Consider the following 19296-nt stretch of genomic DNA (forward strand, 5'->3'; position numbering starts at 1 on the left):
TATGTATGTTACCATGGAACCCGTTCTGGGCACCTCACAGAGGATGGGATATAAATCAAAATAAATAAAAAAGGGAAACAAGAGGAAGTATGCATGAGATTTTCATTGCAAAATCTCCATGCCTGCTTCTTCCCCTCTTTTGTTTCCTACAAAATATGTAGGGACACTGGCCAGCAAGTGAATTTTATGTCAAAATCTTTTTTATTCCAAAAATACAATAAAAGCTTAAATGGAAAGGCTCTGAAAGTGCCTCATTTATTATCTTGTTAATGTTCAGACATTGCTCACAGCCTTCCTCTATGGTATCCAGAAAGTCACAGCACCTTGCGAAGTCCCAGCAGTTCCCCTCTGCATTTCAGAGCACTCAGACACAACTTTAGCTTCTTAAAATGACCTTTCATTCCCCCAGCCACCACAGCACCCAGGAAAGACTTCTTGTCACAATCATGAAAGGTCTTTCTTTAGATTTTCACCTGCAGTGTACAGTGATGGGTCCATCTTGCCCAAACTGCTCCTTGGTTTTGTGCACCTGCCCAATAAAGTCAATAAAGCCCTCCCCTGTCTTTGGCACTCCTTGTTCAGGCCAGTCTGTGAACTGGAACTGTCGGATCGTTCTTGATTGGCCATCCTACAACAAGAAAAATACAGCAGCTTAATTAACACTTTCACTTTACAATACATAAGGTACGGAAGACATACATATAAGGAGGGTAATTTTATAACATGGTGTCTAGGCGAGAAAGGCACCCACACTAAAATATTATGCCTGCTTTACACATCAATGAGCTAATTTTGGCTAGATGGGACACTTTGGGGTGGACCAATGATGGAGTACCAGAGTTAACACAGAAGTCACAGTTATCCAGAGCAAACAATCCTGATAAATTACCACAAATAAGTCAAGGATATACATCACAGTGATGGTTTAGTTTGATGGGCCATCCTTCACAGTGAGGTACAACTATTTTCTAAGAAATAAAAATAAATGAACACAGAAATCTTGCCTCACTAATCCACTATATTTCTTTGAAGGGGCCGAGGTGAGCCAGTTGATAATGTGCATCTGGAGTTTCAAAAGGAGCTTGCAAAAGGACCTCATGAACAACTCCTGAGGAAATCAGAAAGTCTTGGGACAGGAAGTTCTCCGGAGGAAGCAGGAGAAATTCAGGCACACTTGAAAGTGAAGTCCTCTCACTGAGCCTGAGTGTCAGTGCTCTCCCCTAGGCATTCTAAAATGTATTGAGCATGTGTAGGGTACACTGCCTCCGGTGCCCCTCCCCTCGGCTCATTTGTTTTTTATTTTGCCGCTCCTGATGAATCACAGCTCTCACCTCTCTCTGACTTTCCACACAAGATGGGAAGCATAGTCAGAAAATAAATAGATAGCCAAAACGTTATTGAAGTTCATGTTTTGTTTTTTAAAAAAAAGCAAAAACGGGAGCTGTTCCGGACTCTATTTAGCTTTTTTTTAAAAACCTCTACAAAAATGAAGAAACTTCTACCATCGCAATGATATTTTCTTCATTCCGGTAATAGAATGGCAGCTAGGACCGTGAAACTGCTGGACTTTATTCTCCTCACTGCAATGTCTTCAGCCCCTTCAGTGCTACTGCGCACCAAGGGCTCAACGATGTATTCCAGCCTGCATTCTATGCTGCTCACGCCCCCCCAACCCTCAGCCCCAGGTCTGGTACCGCCGGGGGTGGTAAGCCTACTGTCTCCACCTCAACTTGCTGCTGAAATACTGGCAGATGTTGGTGCAATACCACAGAAGCAGCCGGTTTTAAGAAGATCTGTGACTCCTTCTCCACCGCTTTCCACAAGAGCAGCACAAGGTTCACATAAGTAACAGGATATATGTCAGAAAGGTAAATTGGGGAAGGCTCTCGTGGGCTCAGTTCCAGCCTCATGGTCCACTTCCAGAACAGAACACTTCGGAGGATGTAAGTAAACCTTCTAAATCTTCTAAAGTGTCCTCTAAGTCTAAGCGGCTTGCCTCTCAGGGGTCTTCAGAGTAGGATTCTATACCTGCTAAACAGCCTGCAATGCCTCACCTAGTACCAGCTACTTCTGTCCCGGAGCAGGATTCATTTATCACAGTAGCTCATTTTTTTACACTATTGCAGCGTTTTATACAGGATAGTGCTGCATTACTACAGCAGCCTCCCCCTGCTCCATTAACATAGAAACATGACGGCAGATGAAAGCCAAATGGCCCATCTAATCTGCCCATCAGCAGTAACCATTATCTCTTTCCCTCTCTAAGAGATCCCACGTGCCTATCCCAGGCCCTCTTGAATTCAGACACAGTCTCTGTCTCCACCACCTCTTCCAGGAGACTATTCCACATTTCTACTACCCTTTCTGTAAAAAATGTTGACGTTATGTTGACGTATTTCCTCAGATTACTCCGGAGCCTATCACCTCTTAACTTCATCCTATACCCTCTCATTGCAGAGTTTCCTTTCAAATGAAAGAGACTCAACTCATGCACATTTATATTACGTAGGTATCATATCTCCCCTCTCCCGCCTTTTCTCCAAAGTACACAGATTGAAATCTTGTCTGTCCCCATACCTTCCAGGTAGAAGTTCAGCAATGCCCTGAATGCCTGGACCAACCTCCTTTTCCAAATGCTTTCCTCCCTAAGACTGGATCAATCCACCAGGCTATTCACTGGACTCCTCCACATACCTCTTTGTGCTTCTCCGCCACAAGACAAGTCTTATCCCCAGGATGGCTTGATCCGGCGGACCCTTAGATTTTTCACCAAGATCCTCCTTCTCATATGGATGTACCTCAACATCCAGAACAGGGGGAGGAATATTCTTATACCAAATTCTTACTTTGCTAAGTCTTAACCAAGATTCTACACCGGCAGGAAAGAAAGATTTTCAAGCTATTTTTCAGTCTTGCAAAACTCAATCAAAAGAGTTTATTGCCCTTCCAGTACATCAGGTACTACAGGATCTTCAACTGAAGAACTTGCATAAACCTCAATCTGTCTCTACAGTGTTCAGCCGTTTGGAATTAAAATACAAAGTTCAAAAGGCACCTGGCCATGATTTTCAATAACTGCCTCACTATTCCATGGTCTTGGAGTCAGCTATCAGAACAGCTAAAGCAACAAAAACACATTACAATTCTCCTCCAGTAAAAGAATATCATATACTTGATGCCATGGGGTACTAGGGCACAATGCTTTCCTCCAAGATAATAGCTTATCAACTCCAAATACTCCATTTTCAACACCCCATCCTTCAACAATTGGAGACCGCCTCGCCAGATGAAGTGCCCACTTTACATGTTGTACTTCAAGAGTCAACTTACCATCTCATTAAAACTAACTATGATACATATGATATATCTCGTACTGCAACAGTAGCGATTGCATCCCAACAAACAGCATGGCTTAAGGTATCTGACCTCAGAGAAGATCTCCATGACACATTGGCTGATGCACCCTATCTAGGAGGTAATCTCTGTGGCGAAAAAGTCAAAGACACAGTTTCACAGCTCAAAGAGGATTGCCCCCTACAACCAACCTAACCTACAGAGATCACAATCATCTTCTTATTCTCAAAAACAACATTCAAAGGACAGGAAGCAATCTTTTACATCTCAGCTTCCTCCGCTCAAATCAAATCCTGGTATCAGGGGGGGGGGGGGGGTGCTAACATTTCTTTTCAGCATGGCTACGCATCATGATGGACAACTAGGTCTTAATCATAATTTCTCAGGGATATTCTCTAAATTTCCTTTCTCAAGCTCCATCATCCACCCATCCTCCTCTACTGTCCAACACGCCTCACCAACATATCCCATAGCTTTCAGAGGAGATCTCTCTCCTTCTTCACTCCAACACCACAGAAGAGGTACCCCAACATCACAAACATCTAGGCTTTTATTCCAGATTCTTTCTCATTCCAAAAACGACTCAGGGTCTCTGTCCGATTCTGGATCTTCGACCTCTCAATGCCTGCCTCAAAAGGGAAAAGTTCAGAATGATTTTCCTTCCAACCATTCTATCGCTTCTCAGACAAAATGATTGGTTAGCTGCTGTAGACCTCAAGGATGCCTACACTCAACATCCCTATTCATCTCTCCCACTGGCAATTCCTTAATTTCAAATTTCTCAACAATTACTACAGTACAAAATTCTTCATTTCAGCCTATCATTAGCACCTCAAGTCTTCACGAAGTGCCTGGCTATAGTAGCGGCCCACCTAAGGAGGTAACAACTTGCAGTATTCCCTTACCTTGACTGAGTACTCGTGGCACATTCCGAAGAATCACCATCCAGGTCACGATACAGACCTTACAGGATTTGGGCTTTTTAATCAACTACAAAAAGTCACAACTCAGGCCAATTCACTCCCTCATGTTCATTGGTGCGCACACATTCCCTCATGATCACTGGTGCGTACATCAACACCATCACAGCAAAAGCTTATCTTCCAGAAGATCGCCATCAGATCATCAGTCTTGCCTCCCACCTCAGACAATCCTCATACCTCACAGCATGAAGCATCTTATGCTTGTTGGGTCACGTAGTAGCATCTCTATCTCTGGTACCACATGCAAGGCTGCATATGCGTCCATTCCAATGGCACCTCAGGATTCACAGAAATCAGCATGCGCAACCATTTTCAAAAAAGATTCCTCTACCAGCGAACATCAAATCTTCCATTCTATGGTGGATCCAGTCCCCTTCCCTGCAAGAGAGGTCTTTACCTCGTCAGCTTACCATCACCACAGATGCATCCACCAAAGGATGAGGAGCGCATCTCAATCAGATTCAAACTCAAGGTCAGTAGACACTGTCAGAAAAACGTTTCCACATAAACCACTTGGAGCTTCAAGCAATTTACTACGCTCTTCAAGCTTTCTGTGCTTGGATTCACAATCAACGCATTCTAATACAAATAGACAACCAAGTAGCAATGTTCTATGTGAACAAACAAGGTGGATCAGAGAGGCTTACTGTCTCTGGACCTTTACTCTGTTTCTTCATATAGACTTGCATGCAATCTACATTCCAGGAGGAAACAATATCATTGCAGACTTGCTTAGCAGAAAACTCCATCCTCACGAGTGGACCGTACATCCAGACATGCTACAACGTATGTTCCAACTCTGGGGAACTTTGCTTGTAGACTTTTTTTTCCCAATCAGGACAACGCACAATGCCAGACATTTTGTTTCTTACGCCTAAGCCCAGATTCAAAAGCCATAGCAAGAGATGCTTTCTCCATTCTGTGGAACCAGCACCTTCTTTATACTTTTCCTCCGATTCCACTCATTTCCAGGGTCCTTCACAAAGTTAACAATGACAGGGGCTCACGTGATTTATTATTTATTTATTTAGCCTGTCCTCCCAAAGGAGCCCAGAACGGTTACAAGATTATATTCACAGTATAAGTAAGACAAACTTTGTTGGGAAAAACAAACTTGGTGTACATAGAGGTATAAATTTCAGCTTTTACAGTATAGTCATAACATACAGATTTGCAGATATAGACAGTGGACATAGGGTATTTTAAAAATTGCAGTATTTTCCGAGAAGATAGTCTATGGTGGTTTAAATTACATCATTTCCCGTATGGACATAGTCTAACTTAGGTAAAATAGCTTTGTAGGTTTATGCATCATTGAAGTACGGTGGGTTTTTGGTCCGATGGTCCGACGTAAAGGGCAGTCAGGGATGCAGATGTAAGCTAAGGAGATGGGTTTGTAAAGAGGAAGATTTTCACGGCTTTCCTGAAGTTCCATAGACTGTTTAAAGATCTGAAAGATGGAGGGATGGTGTGCCATAATCTGGACATGAAATAGGAATAAGAGTATTTCCGGGCTGTTTCAGATGTGAGTGAGCGACCAGGTGAATGGCTAGCCGTTTTTCTGCTTGGGATCTCAGTGATCGGTTGGGGACATAAATTTGTAGTTTTGATGCTATGTAGCTTGGTGTCATCTTGTGAAATGTCTTGAAAGCTAGAACCAGGGCTTTAAAGATGCATCATTTTCGGATAGGCAGCCAGTACATGGATCTTAGTGCAGAGGTGACGTGATCGTGGAAGCCCAGGTTTTTCAGGAGTCTGATTGCAGCATTTTGCACGCCTTGGAGACGGGAGACAGTTTTTGCAGGTAAGCCTACTAGTAGCGTGTTGCAATAATCTAAGCGGGATAACACAAACGCATATAGTAGCTGGACAAAATCGTTCTCTGAGAAGTAAGCACGGATGCACTTTATCTTGCGTAGGTAATAGAAACATGAAGACACTAATTTTGATACATGATCTGAGAGCGACAGGTTAGAGTCGAGAATCACTCCCAAGCTGCGGACGTTGTCTTTGGCTGTAAGGGTGTCATTTCCCCAGGAGAGGGATGGGTGAGGGTATGTGCAGGAATCCTTGTGTATCCAGAGAAGTTCGGGATTTGATGCGTTGAGCTGTAGTTTGTGTGCAGTCATCCAGTTCTTTATTTCAGTTAGGCAGCAATGAAGTTTTTTTATTTGTGTGTCTTTATGTTGACGTACAAGTTGAAGAGGAGTGGGGATAGCAATGCACCCTGGGGTACTCCCTAGCAGAGAAGTTTTGGTTCTGATAAGGAGGGACCTAGTAGTACTTTCTGAAATCTTTCTTTTAAGGAGGAGGAGAACCATGCCAGTGCGACATCACAGATGCCGATGGAGTGTAGTCTGGATATGAGAAGTGAGTGATAATTAGTATCGAAGGCAGCACTCAGGTCTAGTAGTACCAGCAATGCTTCTTTATTCCCATCAAGGATTTTCCAGCTGTCATCTAACTGCTCCCTGCTGCCCCAGGCAGATCTAGTATTCACTACTCCAGGACCTTCTCGATACTCCTCCAATTCCGATGGGAGACCATCCTTCTCTGCTTTTACAACACAATGGGCATCTACTGCATCCCAACCTTCGGAGCCTCAACCTCACAGTGTGGAGACTGAGATCTTAATCTTAGCCAGTATTCTAGTCTCCCAATCTGTGAAAATTGTCCTTCTCGCAGCTAGATGTCCCTTGACTTGAAAGTCTTATCAATCTAAATGGAAACTTTTCTCAATTTTGGCAGGAATGTGAAGGGAGTATGGCTCCAGCAGTTTGTCTCTTCGAAGTGCCTTTTATTCAGATTCCAAAACCTGAAACCCTTAACCCCTCACACTCCCACATGATTCTTTGAGAGGGGGGGTGGGCAGCTCATCTCTGCCAAGACTCCTGGCCAGCTGTGAGATCTAATTAGCCTGCGCTCAAGTGCCTGACTCCAGAGGGGAGAGCATCACTCCCAGGGAACTTATTCCCAAGCTCCAAGTGATAGAGCAGGTCAGACAGGCAGGTATTCTTTCAAAAGTGTGGTCCTCCTGGCTTCAGACTTCAATGTCTAATCCTTCTCCTAGGCAGAGCTGTCTCTGGACTACTGGGAATCTCTTAGTACGGGGAAGCCTTGAAAAAGACTGGATTAATACTGAACGATAACAAATCTAGTGCAGAGCAGAGGAAAAGACACATTCTCAACTAACTTGTAGAAGTTAAGACTAAAGAGAGAGGGCACTCACCAGGAAGACAAGGAGAAGAAGCTGAGAAAAATGATTGATGCTTTCTACAATCCATCTCACAAGTTGGGGTACATAACCCATCCATAAGGAATTGTATGCTGTTTGCACTGGAATTATATTTCTGCTTAATTCCTGTAGTTGGGAATTGCCTCCAATTGCGTATGTCCATGTAAATTTTCATACAAATGTGTTTTTGTTTAGTTGTTGGGAGTGGAGGGGTTTGTGATTTCAGGTGTTGTAAAAGGTTAGAAAAAGAAAAGTTGGTGTTAACATCCTCGGCTTTTAATACCTACTGTGATGCACTGCGCACCCGTGGTACATGGTGCCAAGTGTCTGTGTGTCCGTCACTGCTAACCCAAGGATGTGGGTCAAGCATCCATGAATTGGTTGGTCCTGTTCACAGAGAGATTTCTGATTTCCTCATAACCAATTAGGTCTTTGCCTTCATGGGTTATCAGATGGCCTCAGATCAGCTGGCCGTTCCTCCTCCTAGGGTTCAGTTCACAACAGCAATCTCCAACAAAATTCAATATAGATCAGCCACAACTATTCAGGAAACTTTCTTCTCTCTCTCATCCACTAACAGTACACAAAGAATCCAGACAAAAACTAATTGATTAGGTCAGGTCTTGTCCTGGCTTGCCCACATTTGCCACCTCCCCGTGATAGCTATTCCTTCAGTTACCACCTCCCATTGGTGGAAACTTTAAAGAACAAAAAAGTCCTTTAAGCAGATTCCAAAACAAAAGAAAAACCACTCAAAATAAGCAATCTGGCAGTCAAACCATGCTGACAAAATCCTGAGAAAGAAAGGAAAAAATGAACAAAGGCTGTGGCTTCAAGCTGAGCTCCAGCATTCTTCCCTTGGGCTCCTCAGAGGAAGAACAAGCTCTGCTCTATACGGCTGCTTCTTACACCACCTCAGAACCAGACTGGAGAGAGATATTTTCCTTGCATCCTTATTGGGCTCAGGTGAAGCCTCTTTCCTCTGGGGCTGATTTTGTGGATGACAGACCCAAGCCTGTTTTACAACATCCTTATGGATCTGGCACTGATTTTAGGTTCCTGCTTCCTTTCTATTTTCCTGGGTGCCTCTTTGCAGTTCCTGCTTCCTTTCCACCTACTTGAGGGAATGTAGATAGTCTTATACTTGGGGACCATGGGTACACAATTTTAGCAGGCAATAGAAAAGATGTTAGTATTCAGTATCCCTGGGAAACAGACTTAAAAACCTCAATTTGTATACTTTGGAAGAAAGGTGGCATAGGGGAATATGATAGAGACATTAAATACTTCTGTGTCATAAATGCAAAGCAGGCAAGTCTTTTTCAGTTGAAGGAAGTTCTGAAATGAGGGGTGAAGTAAAAGCTGCTTTGTTTACCTCATTGGAATGACTACAAGACAGCATTTTATGTTCCAAAAACAGACAATATTTGTTTATTGTTAGTATAAAAACTTACAAAATTACAGCAGCAAAGGCATAGCAGAAAAATATATTGTCAGTTCAGAATATGCAATGGAGAGAAGAACTTGCACCCATATGCTTAGCAGGGGGCTAGCAGTTCCCCGTAGCATAAGTAAGTGAATCTCTCTGGCTCTACCTGTGAAGCACATGTTTTTTTATACAGAGAAATTCTTCCTTTGTTTCAAAAAGCACATCCCTGAACTCTGGTCATGTACTTCCCTATTGGTACAAAAATGTATACCTAACTATTCCTCCCCTCAGTCCACACCTCTCTCACTTCCCCCCCCCCAGGAAACAGAGAATTCTTCATGAACTTTATTCCTCCAGCTCTGAGATCCTTATCACCTTGTAGATAGTCTTATGCAGAAAGTTGGCAAGGGTGACCTCCAGCACCCCAGCTGTGCTTGGTTCCCATAACCTGCTTCAGAGACAGGCAGCAAATGTTATGGTACCAAGTTCTCTCATCTCTCTACACCCACATCGTCCTGCAGGGATCCTTGCTCGTTATAAATGTTTTATGGCTTTCCAGGGTGCCTGGCATACGTGAAGTCATACAGCACTGATATAACAGTTCAGTAGAACCTTGGAGAAGTATCCTCCCAGCAGGGAATGGAGACAGGAACTTTGCAGCACAAAGGCCAGCTGGGTTAGCATTTCAAAGGATACATGTGTTCACAGACAGCAAGGTACAGGCTGAGCCTGGCTATGGGAAAATATAGGTCTGTAGTGTCCAGCATACATGAGTGAGGCCAGTATGTCCAGGTTATCCATCTCAGGGGGCATATAATGAAGGAGAAAAGGGACAGACGCAGGAGTATCTTGAGGAAATATTTCTTCATGGAATGGATGGTAAATTTGTGGAACAGCCTCTCTGTCGAGATGGTGGATAAAGAGACTATCAACATTCAAGAAACCATGGGGCAAGTACATAGGATCTCTAAGGGAGAGGAAAGAATAATAGATGGTATGGATGAGCATACTGGATAGGTCATATGGTCTATCTGCCTTCATTTATCTACGCTTCTAAGTTTATTTCTTCTTAAAATGGAGCAAGGTGATAAATGCGGTTTTTTTTATAGAAGTAAACAGTAGGTACTTACCCTGGCATCTGTGACTTTGAACTCACGGAGGATGTACTGCGGCATGCTGTACTCTGCCATGGGATCCACCACAAAATACTGGTATCGGGCTGAACGTTCTGCAGGCCAGTACTGATGGCACTTCTCCTACAGAAATAAAAAGAGATCACCAGTGACAGGGCGAACAAGTTGTAAGTAGTCGGAGAGAGAAAGGGCAACTCTCACGCCACATAAATTTGACAGCTATTCTTCTGCTATTTACAGAGAGAAAACAGGATGGCATGAATGACCACAGAACAGTTGCATAGTAAAGAGGGGGGAGGGCGGGAGCAGATCGCCCAGGGCGATGTCTTCACGGGGGCACTGGAGCATCTCCTCCCCCCAGCATATTTCTTGAAATGCTTGCCGGCACAGCCTCAGATCCCTTCTGACGTTAATTCCTGGTCACAGGACCAGGACGTAATGTCAGAAGGGAGCCAAAGCCAACACGAGCAGCAGGTGGAAAATATTGCTCACGCCAGCAAACATTTGAGGAGGAACGAAGGGGGCAGGCGCTCAAGCAGCAGGGGGTGGGTCACACGGTGCAGCGAGGCCGGGCGCCACCACCTTGGGCACCAACCTCCCTAGCTACGCCATAGACAGAGTGTTTTGTGTTATTTTATTGTGTTAAAAAGTAAGCCACAAGGGATACACAAGAGTTAGTACATAGAGAAGTATCATATATTGTAAGAAAAGTCATCAAATGATGGGAAGAGAAGGCTAGATTCTGCAGAAAGAAGAGCAAAATTACTTGGTTGCAGCAGGTCCAATTCACCAATCTTACACAATAAATAATGTGACCATACTTGACATTGTATGGACAGATTCTTTCCAGGCTTTCAGGAAATATCTAAAAGGCTTACAATGTCCATAAATCTGTAACTTTGTGGCTTCCCTCAATTCTATATAACAGCTTGGACAAGGGGAAAGAGAGCTAGCAGGGATATGTGACTATAACACTGCTCTCTTCAGAGAGAACATGTTACAGGTAAACATCATATGCGAGACTGCTGTGGAATTGCTCCTGTCCAGACTCACCCAGCTGGATTACTAGTGACTAAAGTAGGCCCGGGGGGAAGCCTACAACTATTTCTACAAGGGAGGGGGTGCATGGTGCTTCAGCCAGGGCAGGATCCGACAAGAATCCCATATAACAGCCTCCGGAAGAGCGTTCCAGTTTTCTACCACTCTCTCGGTGAAGAAGAACTTCCTTACATTCGTACGGAATCTATCCCCTTTTAACTTTAGAGAGTACCCTCTCGTTCTTCCTTCCTTGGAGTGGGTGAACAACATGTCTTTATCTACTAAGTCTATTCCCTTCATTATCTTGAAAGTGATGATTGAGAGGGAGGAGTGGGGTAAAATTACATTATTAGAGATAAAAAGGGGGGGGAAAAAAAGAACAAAAAGGGGGGGTAGAAAGGAAATGGAAAGAGAGACAATAAAACATTAGGGGTAGCCCCAACACTATGGAATGCTTTACCATCACTGTCCCTGCCTTGTTTGCTGTGTATGGCTCCAGCTTCCTCACCCACCTCTCCACCATGCAGACGTAGCGTAGTCCTGAATGTCTACAGTTTTACATCAAAGGGCCATCCTTAAACTGCTCTCTGATAGGCGTCATGCCAGAATAATAGCTCTTTGATTGCCGTATTCCAGTTTTTGCAGCTGGATGACGCTCTCATCCTCAGCCTTTATTTTGGCTGCTGCTGTCATTTCTTCTCACTGTGTTCTATTAATTTTGTAACTTGCCTAGATGGCAATCCCAATGGGCAGAATATCAAGATAAAATATATCTTGAAACTCCTGTCCAGCTTACCTTCTCTCTCATTTTTTAAAAGCAACTTTATTTCCTCCATAGGAAATGAAGTTAAGGCAACAAGGGCTGTGGAGGGTCAGCAAACCCCTCTGGACTCAACCAGGAGAAAGATCATAATCTGACTCCTGGGAGACCACAGTGGGAAGCCTTAACCACTGGTCACAGGCCATAGCTAAACCTGTTATCAGACAAACATGCTGCACCAGTCAGAGGACCGAGAAATACTGACAAGAGTCCTGGCTGCATTATCTGTTATACTAATGTCATTTGGACACTTCAACTTCTCTGCTTCCATCTGCTAGCAAAGAGACAAACACGAGCCTTGCTTATTTCCACTGACACAAGATTCAGCATTTCTCACTGGCCTCCAACATTCTTACACAAATTTATATGAATGGCTGCTGTGCATGTGCTGTTGTTGCTGGCTCTTACCCGTCCCATTTCTCTCAGTTTGGTTAACATCACCACAATGGTAGAGTTGTGCTCCCAGAGCATACGCCAGAAATCTTCTGTAGTTTCAGCCAGTGGTCCTTGTGTAGCAATGTATGCTTTCTGCTGTCTGCAAAGCCAAAAATACAAGTTAATGGAAGTAGACTGACAGGTTCTAAAACTTGGATTGAGCCACTAGAAACAGAAAAAGTACCTGCATATAATAAATTACATTACATTACATTAGGGATTTCTATTCCGCCATTACCTTGCGGTTCAAGGCGGATTACAAAAGGTTAATTTAAAAAACAGAGTTACAATGATTAGCTAGAGAGGTAAGTTGTAGATCTTATTAACATTTAGCGGGTTGTTGAGGGTGGGGTGGTTTGTAAGAGAGTTAATAGGTGGTCATAGTGGAGATTCTTTTGTTATTATTAGTGCAGTAATGTAAACTGTTATGGTTGTATATCAGATCTATGACTTATTCATTCCAGATATCTGCTTGTAAATCACATTTGTTTCTGGGTCTGCATATGCAATAGCAGCGGCTCTTCTGAAGAGTCCTTATATCCGATCACTTGCCATCTTGTATTCTCTATACCAGCATCTATCTACACATAGAAAGTCTTCATTGAGATTCATTATAGATCCAAGGTAGTATAAAGAAATAAAACAAAAAAGAAAGGAAATAAGGTGATACCTTCTTTATTGGACTAACTCAATGCATTTTATGATGAGCTTTTGAAGGTTAACTCTTCTTCTTCAGATCAGAAATAAGCAAATGTTGACAAATATCAGTATATATAAGGAAAACATAAAAGCATCTGACTCCTTCCCATCCCTCCCTCTTCCTATCCCTGAAAGGCAAGTTGAGGAATTCCAAAGTTGCAGCCGAATCTTTCAGCATGGAGCTGGGAGAGGACCGTAAGGCCAAAACTGAGCCTCTGGGAGCCTTCTCAGAAACATCCACTGTTAACAGTAGCATCCCTGAGTCTTTCTGTGAGGGATGTGTTGCTAAAGTTGCCGTTGGTGGAGAGGGAGTTTCACCCCTCCGGATAGGCTTCTTTCTTTGTCCTGCCGCAACTGCCGTTTTTTTCTTCTCTGCTGACGTTGGCAGCACTGAACTTCCCTCCCCCAGCAGTACCGAGACAGAGCCCTAGGGGGAGGGAGCAACTAAAATGGTTGGTTGACTTCGTCATAAGGCACATGGGAACAGACTTAAAGATATCAATATGTATACTTTGGAGGAAATGCGGGAGAGAGGAGATGAGACATTTAAATATCTATGTGGCATAAATATGCATGAGGCCACTCTCTTTCAGTTGAAAGGAAGCTCCAGAGTGAGAGAGCATGAGATGAAGTTAAGAGGTGATAGGCTCAGGAGTAATCTAAGGAAATACTTTTTTTTACAGAAAGGGTGGCAGATGCATGGAACAGTCTCCTGGAAGAGGTGGTGGAAAATGAGACTGTCTGAATTCAAGAAAGCCTGTGGATAGGCACATGGGATCTTTTATAGAGAGGGAGAAATAATGGTTACTGCAGATGGGCAGACTGGATGGGCCATTTGGCCTTTATCTGCAATCATGGTTCTATGACTGTGTCCGAATTCAAGTTGTGTTGCCTATTTCTCGAACCGGCAATCCAAAGCAGCTACTACTGTATTCTTAACTGACTATTGCTTTCTTGCCCATAATGAGAGGCCCTACCTTGTGGGTTCACCATCTTAGTGTCAGTCTGCTTCACCTTCTTGTTTTGTGGTTTCAAAACAATTACTGTTCTTTTTTGAGCAGATACCTATCCATATAGATAGATCAAGTTGTATTGTTACCAAAACAGATGTTAGTCATAGGAGCCAGCTCTGTGGGTGCTTAAGCATCCCCAAAATTCAGCAAACTTTTTGACTATGTCCAGGGAAGGGTATTTTGCATTGGGTTTATCACCCCCAATCATTGGGTTTAGCATTCCCAATCAGTTTGATAAGTTGCACTGGATCGGTAGCATGAAATGTTGCTACTCCTTAGGTTTTGGCCAGGTACTAGTGACCTGGATTGTCCACTGTGAGGACGGGCTTACTGGGCTTGATGGACCATTGGTCTGACCCAGTAAGGCTATTTGTATGTTCTTATGATGGCATTAGATAAGTAGTCTTGTGGTGATGATGGGAAGCAGGAAGCTCAAGGATCCCTCCTCTCTTTCCAAACGGAAATTATATTTAACCAGTTGAATTTACACAATTAACAACCAATTTTAAACCACATTAGTTTTGTTCAATATCATCATTTGTGCAAGCATTACTATTTATTTTATTTATTGATTTATTAAAAAATTTATATACCACATAAAACTGTGCGGTGTCCATATCACATTCACAAAATCTTCTTTCCCTATGATTATCACATATAACATAGACATATCTAAACAACATAATTAATCGTCCCTGTTATAAACTAGGATAGAGCTCAAATTCAACCAATTCAGAAATACAAGCAAGCTTTAAATCATACATTGCTGTCAAAAAAATTCTAAAAGGCGATTATCAACTGAAATAAGCATAAGAAGGCATTGGCAAATAATTGAGTTTTCAGCATTTTCTTAAAATTCATCCTCCCCATACAAAACTGCAGGATACCAGGCAAGGCACCAGTAAGCCTCACTTCGGTGCCAGGCAAAATGGTAGAAATGATTATAAAAAATAAAATTGTGGAACAAGTAGACAAACATGATTTAATGAGACGGAGTCAGCATGGGTTCAGCTGAAAGCGATCTTGCTTCACAAATTTGCTTGACTTCTTTGAAGGTGTGAATAAACATGTGGATAAAGGTGAACCGGTTGATATAGTATATCTAGATTTTCAAAAAGGTTTTGATAAAGTTCCTCATGAAAGGCTCCTGAGAAAATTAAAGAGTCATGGGAGAAAATGGAGTAGATTCTGCGCCGTTCACGGAGGAGGGTGTTTATGAGCAACTTGAAAAACTGAAGGTGGACAAAGCGATGGGACCAGACGGGATCCATCCCAGGATACTAAGGGAACTCAGAGAGGTTCTGGCGAGTCCTATTAAAGACTTGTTCAACAAATCTCTGGAGACGGGAGTGATTCCTGGGGATTGGAGGAGAGCGGATGTGGTCCCTATTCATAAAAGTGGTCACAGGGATGAAGCAGGAAACTACAGGCCGGTGAGCCTCACTTCAGTTGTTGGAAAAATAATGGAAGTGTTGCTGAAAGAAAGGATAGTGTATTTCCTTGAATCTAATGGGTTACAGGATCCGAGGCAACATGGCTTTACAAAAGGTAAATCGTGCCAAACGAACCTGATTGAATTTTTTGATTGGGTGACCAGAGAGCTGGATCAAGGACATATGCTAGATGTAATTTACTTGGATTTCAGCAAAGCCTTTGATACAGTTCCTCATAGGAGGCTGTTGAACAAACTTGAAGGGCTGAAGTTAGGACCCAAAGTGGTGAACTGGGTCAGAAACTGGCTATCGGACAGACGCCAGAGGGTGGTGGTTAATGGAAGTCGCTCGAAGGAAGGAAAGGTGACTAGTGGAGTCCCTCAGGGTTCGGTGCTGGGGCCAATCCTGTTCAATATGTATGTAAGTGACATTGCTGAAGGGCTAGAAGGAAAAGTGTGCCTTTTTGCAGATGATACCAAGATTTGTAACAGAGTAGACACCGAAGAGGGAGTGGAAAATATGAAAAAGGATCTGCAAAAGTTAGAGGAATGGTCTAATGCCTGGCAACTAAAATTCAATGCAAAGAAATGCAGAGTAATGCATTTGGGGATTAATAATAGGAAGGAACCGTATATGCTGGGAAGAGAGAAGCTGATATGCACGGACGGAGAGAGGGACCTTGGGGTGATAGTGTCCGAAGATCTAAAGGCGAAAAAACAGTGTGATAAGGCAGTGGCTGCTGCCAGAAGGATTCTGGGCTGTATAAAGAGAGGCGTAGTCAGTAGAAGGAAGAAGGTGTTGATGCCCCTGTACAGGTCATTGGTGAGGCCCCACTTGGAGTATTGTGTTCAGTTTTGGAGACCGTATCTGGCGAAAGACATAAGAAGACTTGAGGCGGTCCAGAGGAGGGCGACGAAAATGATAGGAGGCTTGCGCCAGAAGACGTATGAGGAGAGACTGGAAGCCCTGAATATGTATACCCTAGAGGAAAGGAGAGACAGGGGAGATATGATTCAGACGTTCAAATACTTGAAGGGTATTAACGTAGAACAAAATCTTTTCCAGAGAAAGGAAAATGGTAAAACCAGAGGACATAATTTGAGGTTGAGGGGTGGTAGATTCAGGGGCAATGTTAGGAAATTCTACTTTACGGAGAGGGTGGTGGATGCCTGGAATGCGCTCCCGAGAGAGGTGGTGGAGAGTAAAACTGTGACTGAGTTCAAAGAAGCGTGGGATGAACACAGAGGATTTAGAATCAGAAAATAATATTAAATATTGAACTAGGCCAGTAACAGGGCAGACTTGCACGGTCTGTGTCTGTGTATGGCCGTTTGGTGGAGGATGGGCTGGGGAGGGCTTCAATGGCTGGGAGGGTGTAGATGGGCTGGAGTGGGTCTTGACGGAGATTTTGGCAGTTGGAACTCAGGCACAGTACCGGGTAGAGCTTTGGATTCTCGCCCAGAAATAGCTAAGAAGGAAAAAAAAAAAAAAAAAAAAAAAAATTTAAATTGAATCAGGTTGGGCAGACTGGATGGACCATTCGGGTCTTTATCTGCCGTCATCTACTATGTTACTATGTTACTATGTTACTATGGGATAGGTGGCAAAGTTCAGTTGTGGATAAGGTAGGGTAGGGTTAAATCATTTTGTCATTTGTCATAATGTCATTTTTCTCAATAGAGGAGAGTAAACAGTGGAGTGCCCCTGGAGTCTGTACTGGGACTGGTACTATTTAACTAATTTTTATATGATCTGGAAATTGGAACGACGAGTGAGGTGATTAAATTTGCAGATGACACTAAACTGTTCAAAGCTGTTAAAACGCATGTGGATTGTGAAAAATTGCAGGCGGAACTTAGGAAATTGGAAGACTGGGCACCCAAGTGGCAGATGAAATTTAATGTGGACAAATGCAAAGTGATGCACATTGGGAAAAATAATCTGAATTACATTTACCGGGAGGAGGAGGAATAGCTGTTATTTTTCACACCTCTATCCCTCTCCAGCCCAACACCTCCAACTCCTATTCAGACGCTCCAGTAGAATCTCTTCAATTCTCTATAAAACACTCCCCCTCTCTTAATTTCCTTCTTATATACCTCCCTCCTCCAGTAACTAAAACCTCGCTTTCTACCCTTATCTCTACTATTTCGGACTTTAATATCTCTTATCCTGATTCTATCATCCTTGGAGATTTTAATATCCACTTTAATTCCCCTAACCACCCTAACACTGCAAAACTCCTAACATTAATCTCTGACTTATCATTATCCCCTCTCATCTCAATGCCTACCCATTCTGCTGGTAACACCTTTGACATGATTTTCTGCCCAACTTCTATCTGTCACCTCTTTCAACACTTTCAATCTCATTCTCTACCTTGGACAGATCACACCTTAATTAACTGGCAATTGGACCTCCCTGTACTCTCATACTATACCCAACAAAAAAATTACTATATCCCCCGGAACATTAATAAAATAACTCTTCCTGCTATCCAAAACTCCTTCAACTTAAACCTCAACGACTTTTCCTCACTTTCTATCAATAAACAATTCTCTCTCTGGGAAACCTCTACAAAATCTTTAATAGACTCCCTGGCACCTCAACAAGAAAAAAAAACTCATCCCAAATCAGACTCAAAAAAACAACAACCCTGGTATAACAATAAACTTGCCCTCCTTCGTCGACAACTTCGATCTGTGGAACATAAATGGCGTAAAACATGCCATAATAGCTTTCTCATCCTGTTCAAGGAAAAAGCCTCTCATTATAAAACTGCCATACAACAAACCAAGAGAGAATACTATTCCAAACTTATCTCTTCCACCCGTAACTCTTCAGCTCTCTTCAATCTAGTTCAATCTCTCTCAAAATATTCAAAAAAAAAAAAAAAAAAAATCCACACCCTCAACTACGCAACCATCTGCCAATGAGCTGGCACTTTTCTTTGATACAAAAATCAAAGATATTAGATCACATCTAGGACCTTCCTCTTCTGCCTCTCCTTCTCATACTCCCGATGAATCTCCCCATCTCTCATTCAGCACCTGTTCAAATTTCAAAATGCCCTCTCTAGCTAATCTTCTCCTTATCTTACAATCCTTAAATACCTCAACAATCTTATGGAGAGTATTCCCCCTCCACTCCTTAAAAAAATATTTTCCTTCTTTGGCCCATTCATCTGGGAAATGGTATCTAAGTCTCTTTCTGACAACCTAGTACTTACTGCTTGGAAAACAGCACTCGTTATCCCAAAATTGAAACAGCACAACTTAGACCCTTCTCAGCCAGCAAATTACCGCCCTATCGCTAACCTACCCTTAATCTCTAAACTAACGGAAAAAATCATTCACACTCAACTTACAGAATTTATGCTCTTCATCCATGTCAAACAGGTTTTCATTCTTCACACTCCACTGAACTGTCACTGCTAGGCCTTATCTCAACTATTCATTACTATCATGATCACCAAAAATCTGTTCTTCTTATTTCCCTTGACCTGTCCGCAGCCTTCGACACTATTGATCACTCTCTTCTTATTAATCGACTTAAAGACTGCGGTATAACAGGTCCGGCTCTTCTATGGTTCATTTCATACTTTAATGAACGTAGCTTTAAAGTTCAGGTAAAGAATGAAACTTCTCAACCTATATCACCAACCCATGGTGTTCCGCAAGGATCTATTCTATCTCCACTACTATTCAATATCTTTCTGTCTCCT

The 19296-nt window shown here is 42.8% G+C and overlaps 1 protein-coding gene across 1 annotated transcript in view; it reads right to left on the minus strand.

Moving 5' to 3' along the window:
* Nucleotides 1-19296, minus strand: part of PTPRF (protein tyrosine phosphatase receptor type F) — a 953410-nt gene that overhangs the window by 19421 nt on the left and 914693 nt on the right. Inside the window, exons 29-31 of the mRNA XM_033915537.1 lie at nt 12401-12527; nt 10132-10257; nt 474-628 (exon numbers count right to left, since the gene is read on the minus strand). Of these exons, the coding sequence (XP_033771428.1) occupies nt 474-628; nt 10132-10257; nt 12401-12527 (408 nt within the window). The remainder of the gene's footprint in view (nt 1-473; nt 629-10131; nt 10258-12400; nt 12528-19296) is intronic.

This window comes from Geotrypetes seraphini, chromosome 12 (assembly GCF_902459505.1).
Source record: "Geotrypetes seraphini chromosome 12, aGeoSer1.1, whole genome shotgun sequence".
In the NCBI taxonomy this organism is placed as follows: Eukaryota; Metazoa; Chordata; class Amphibia; order Gymnophiona; family Dermophiidae; genus Geotrypetes; species Geotrypetes seraphini.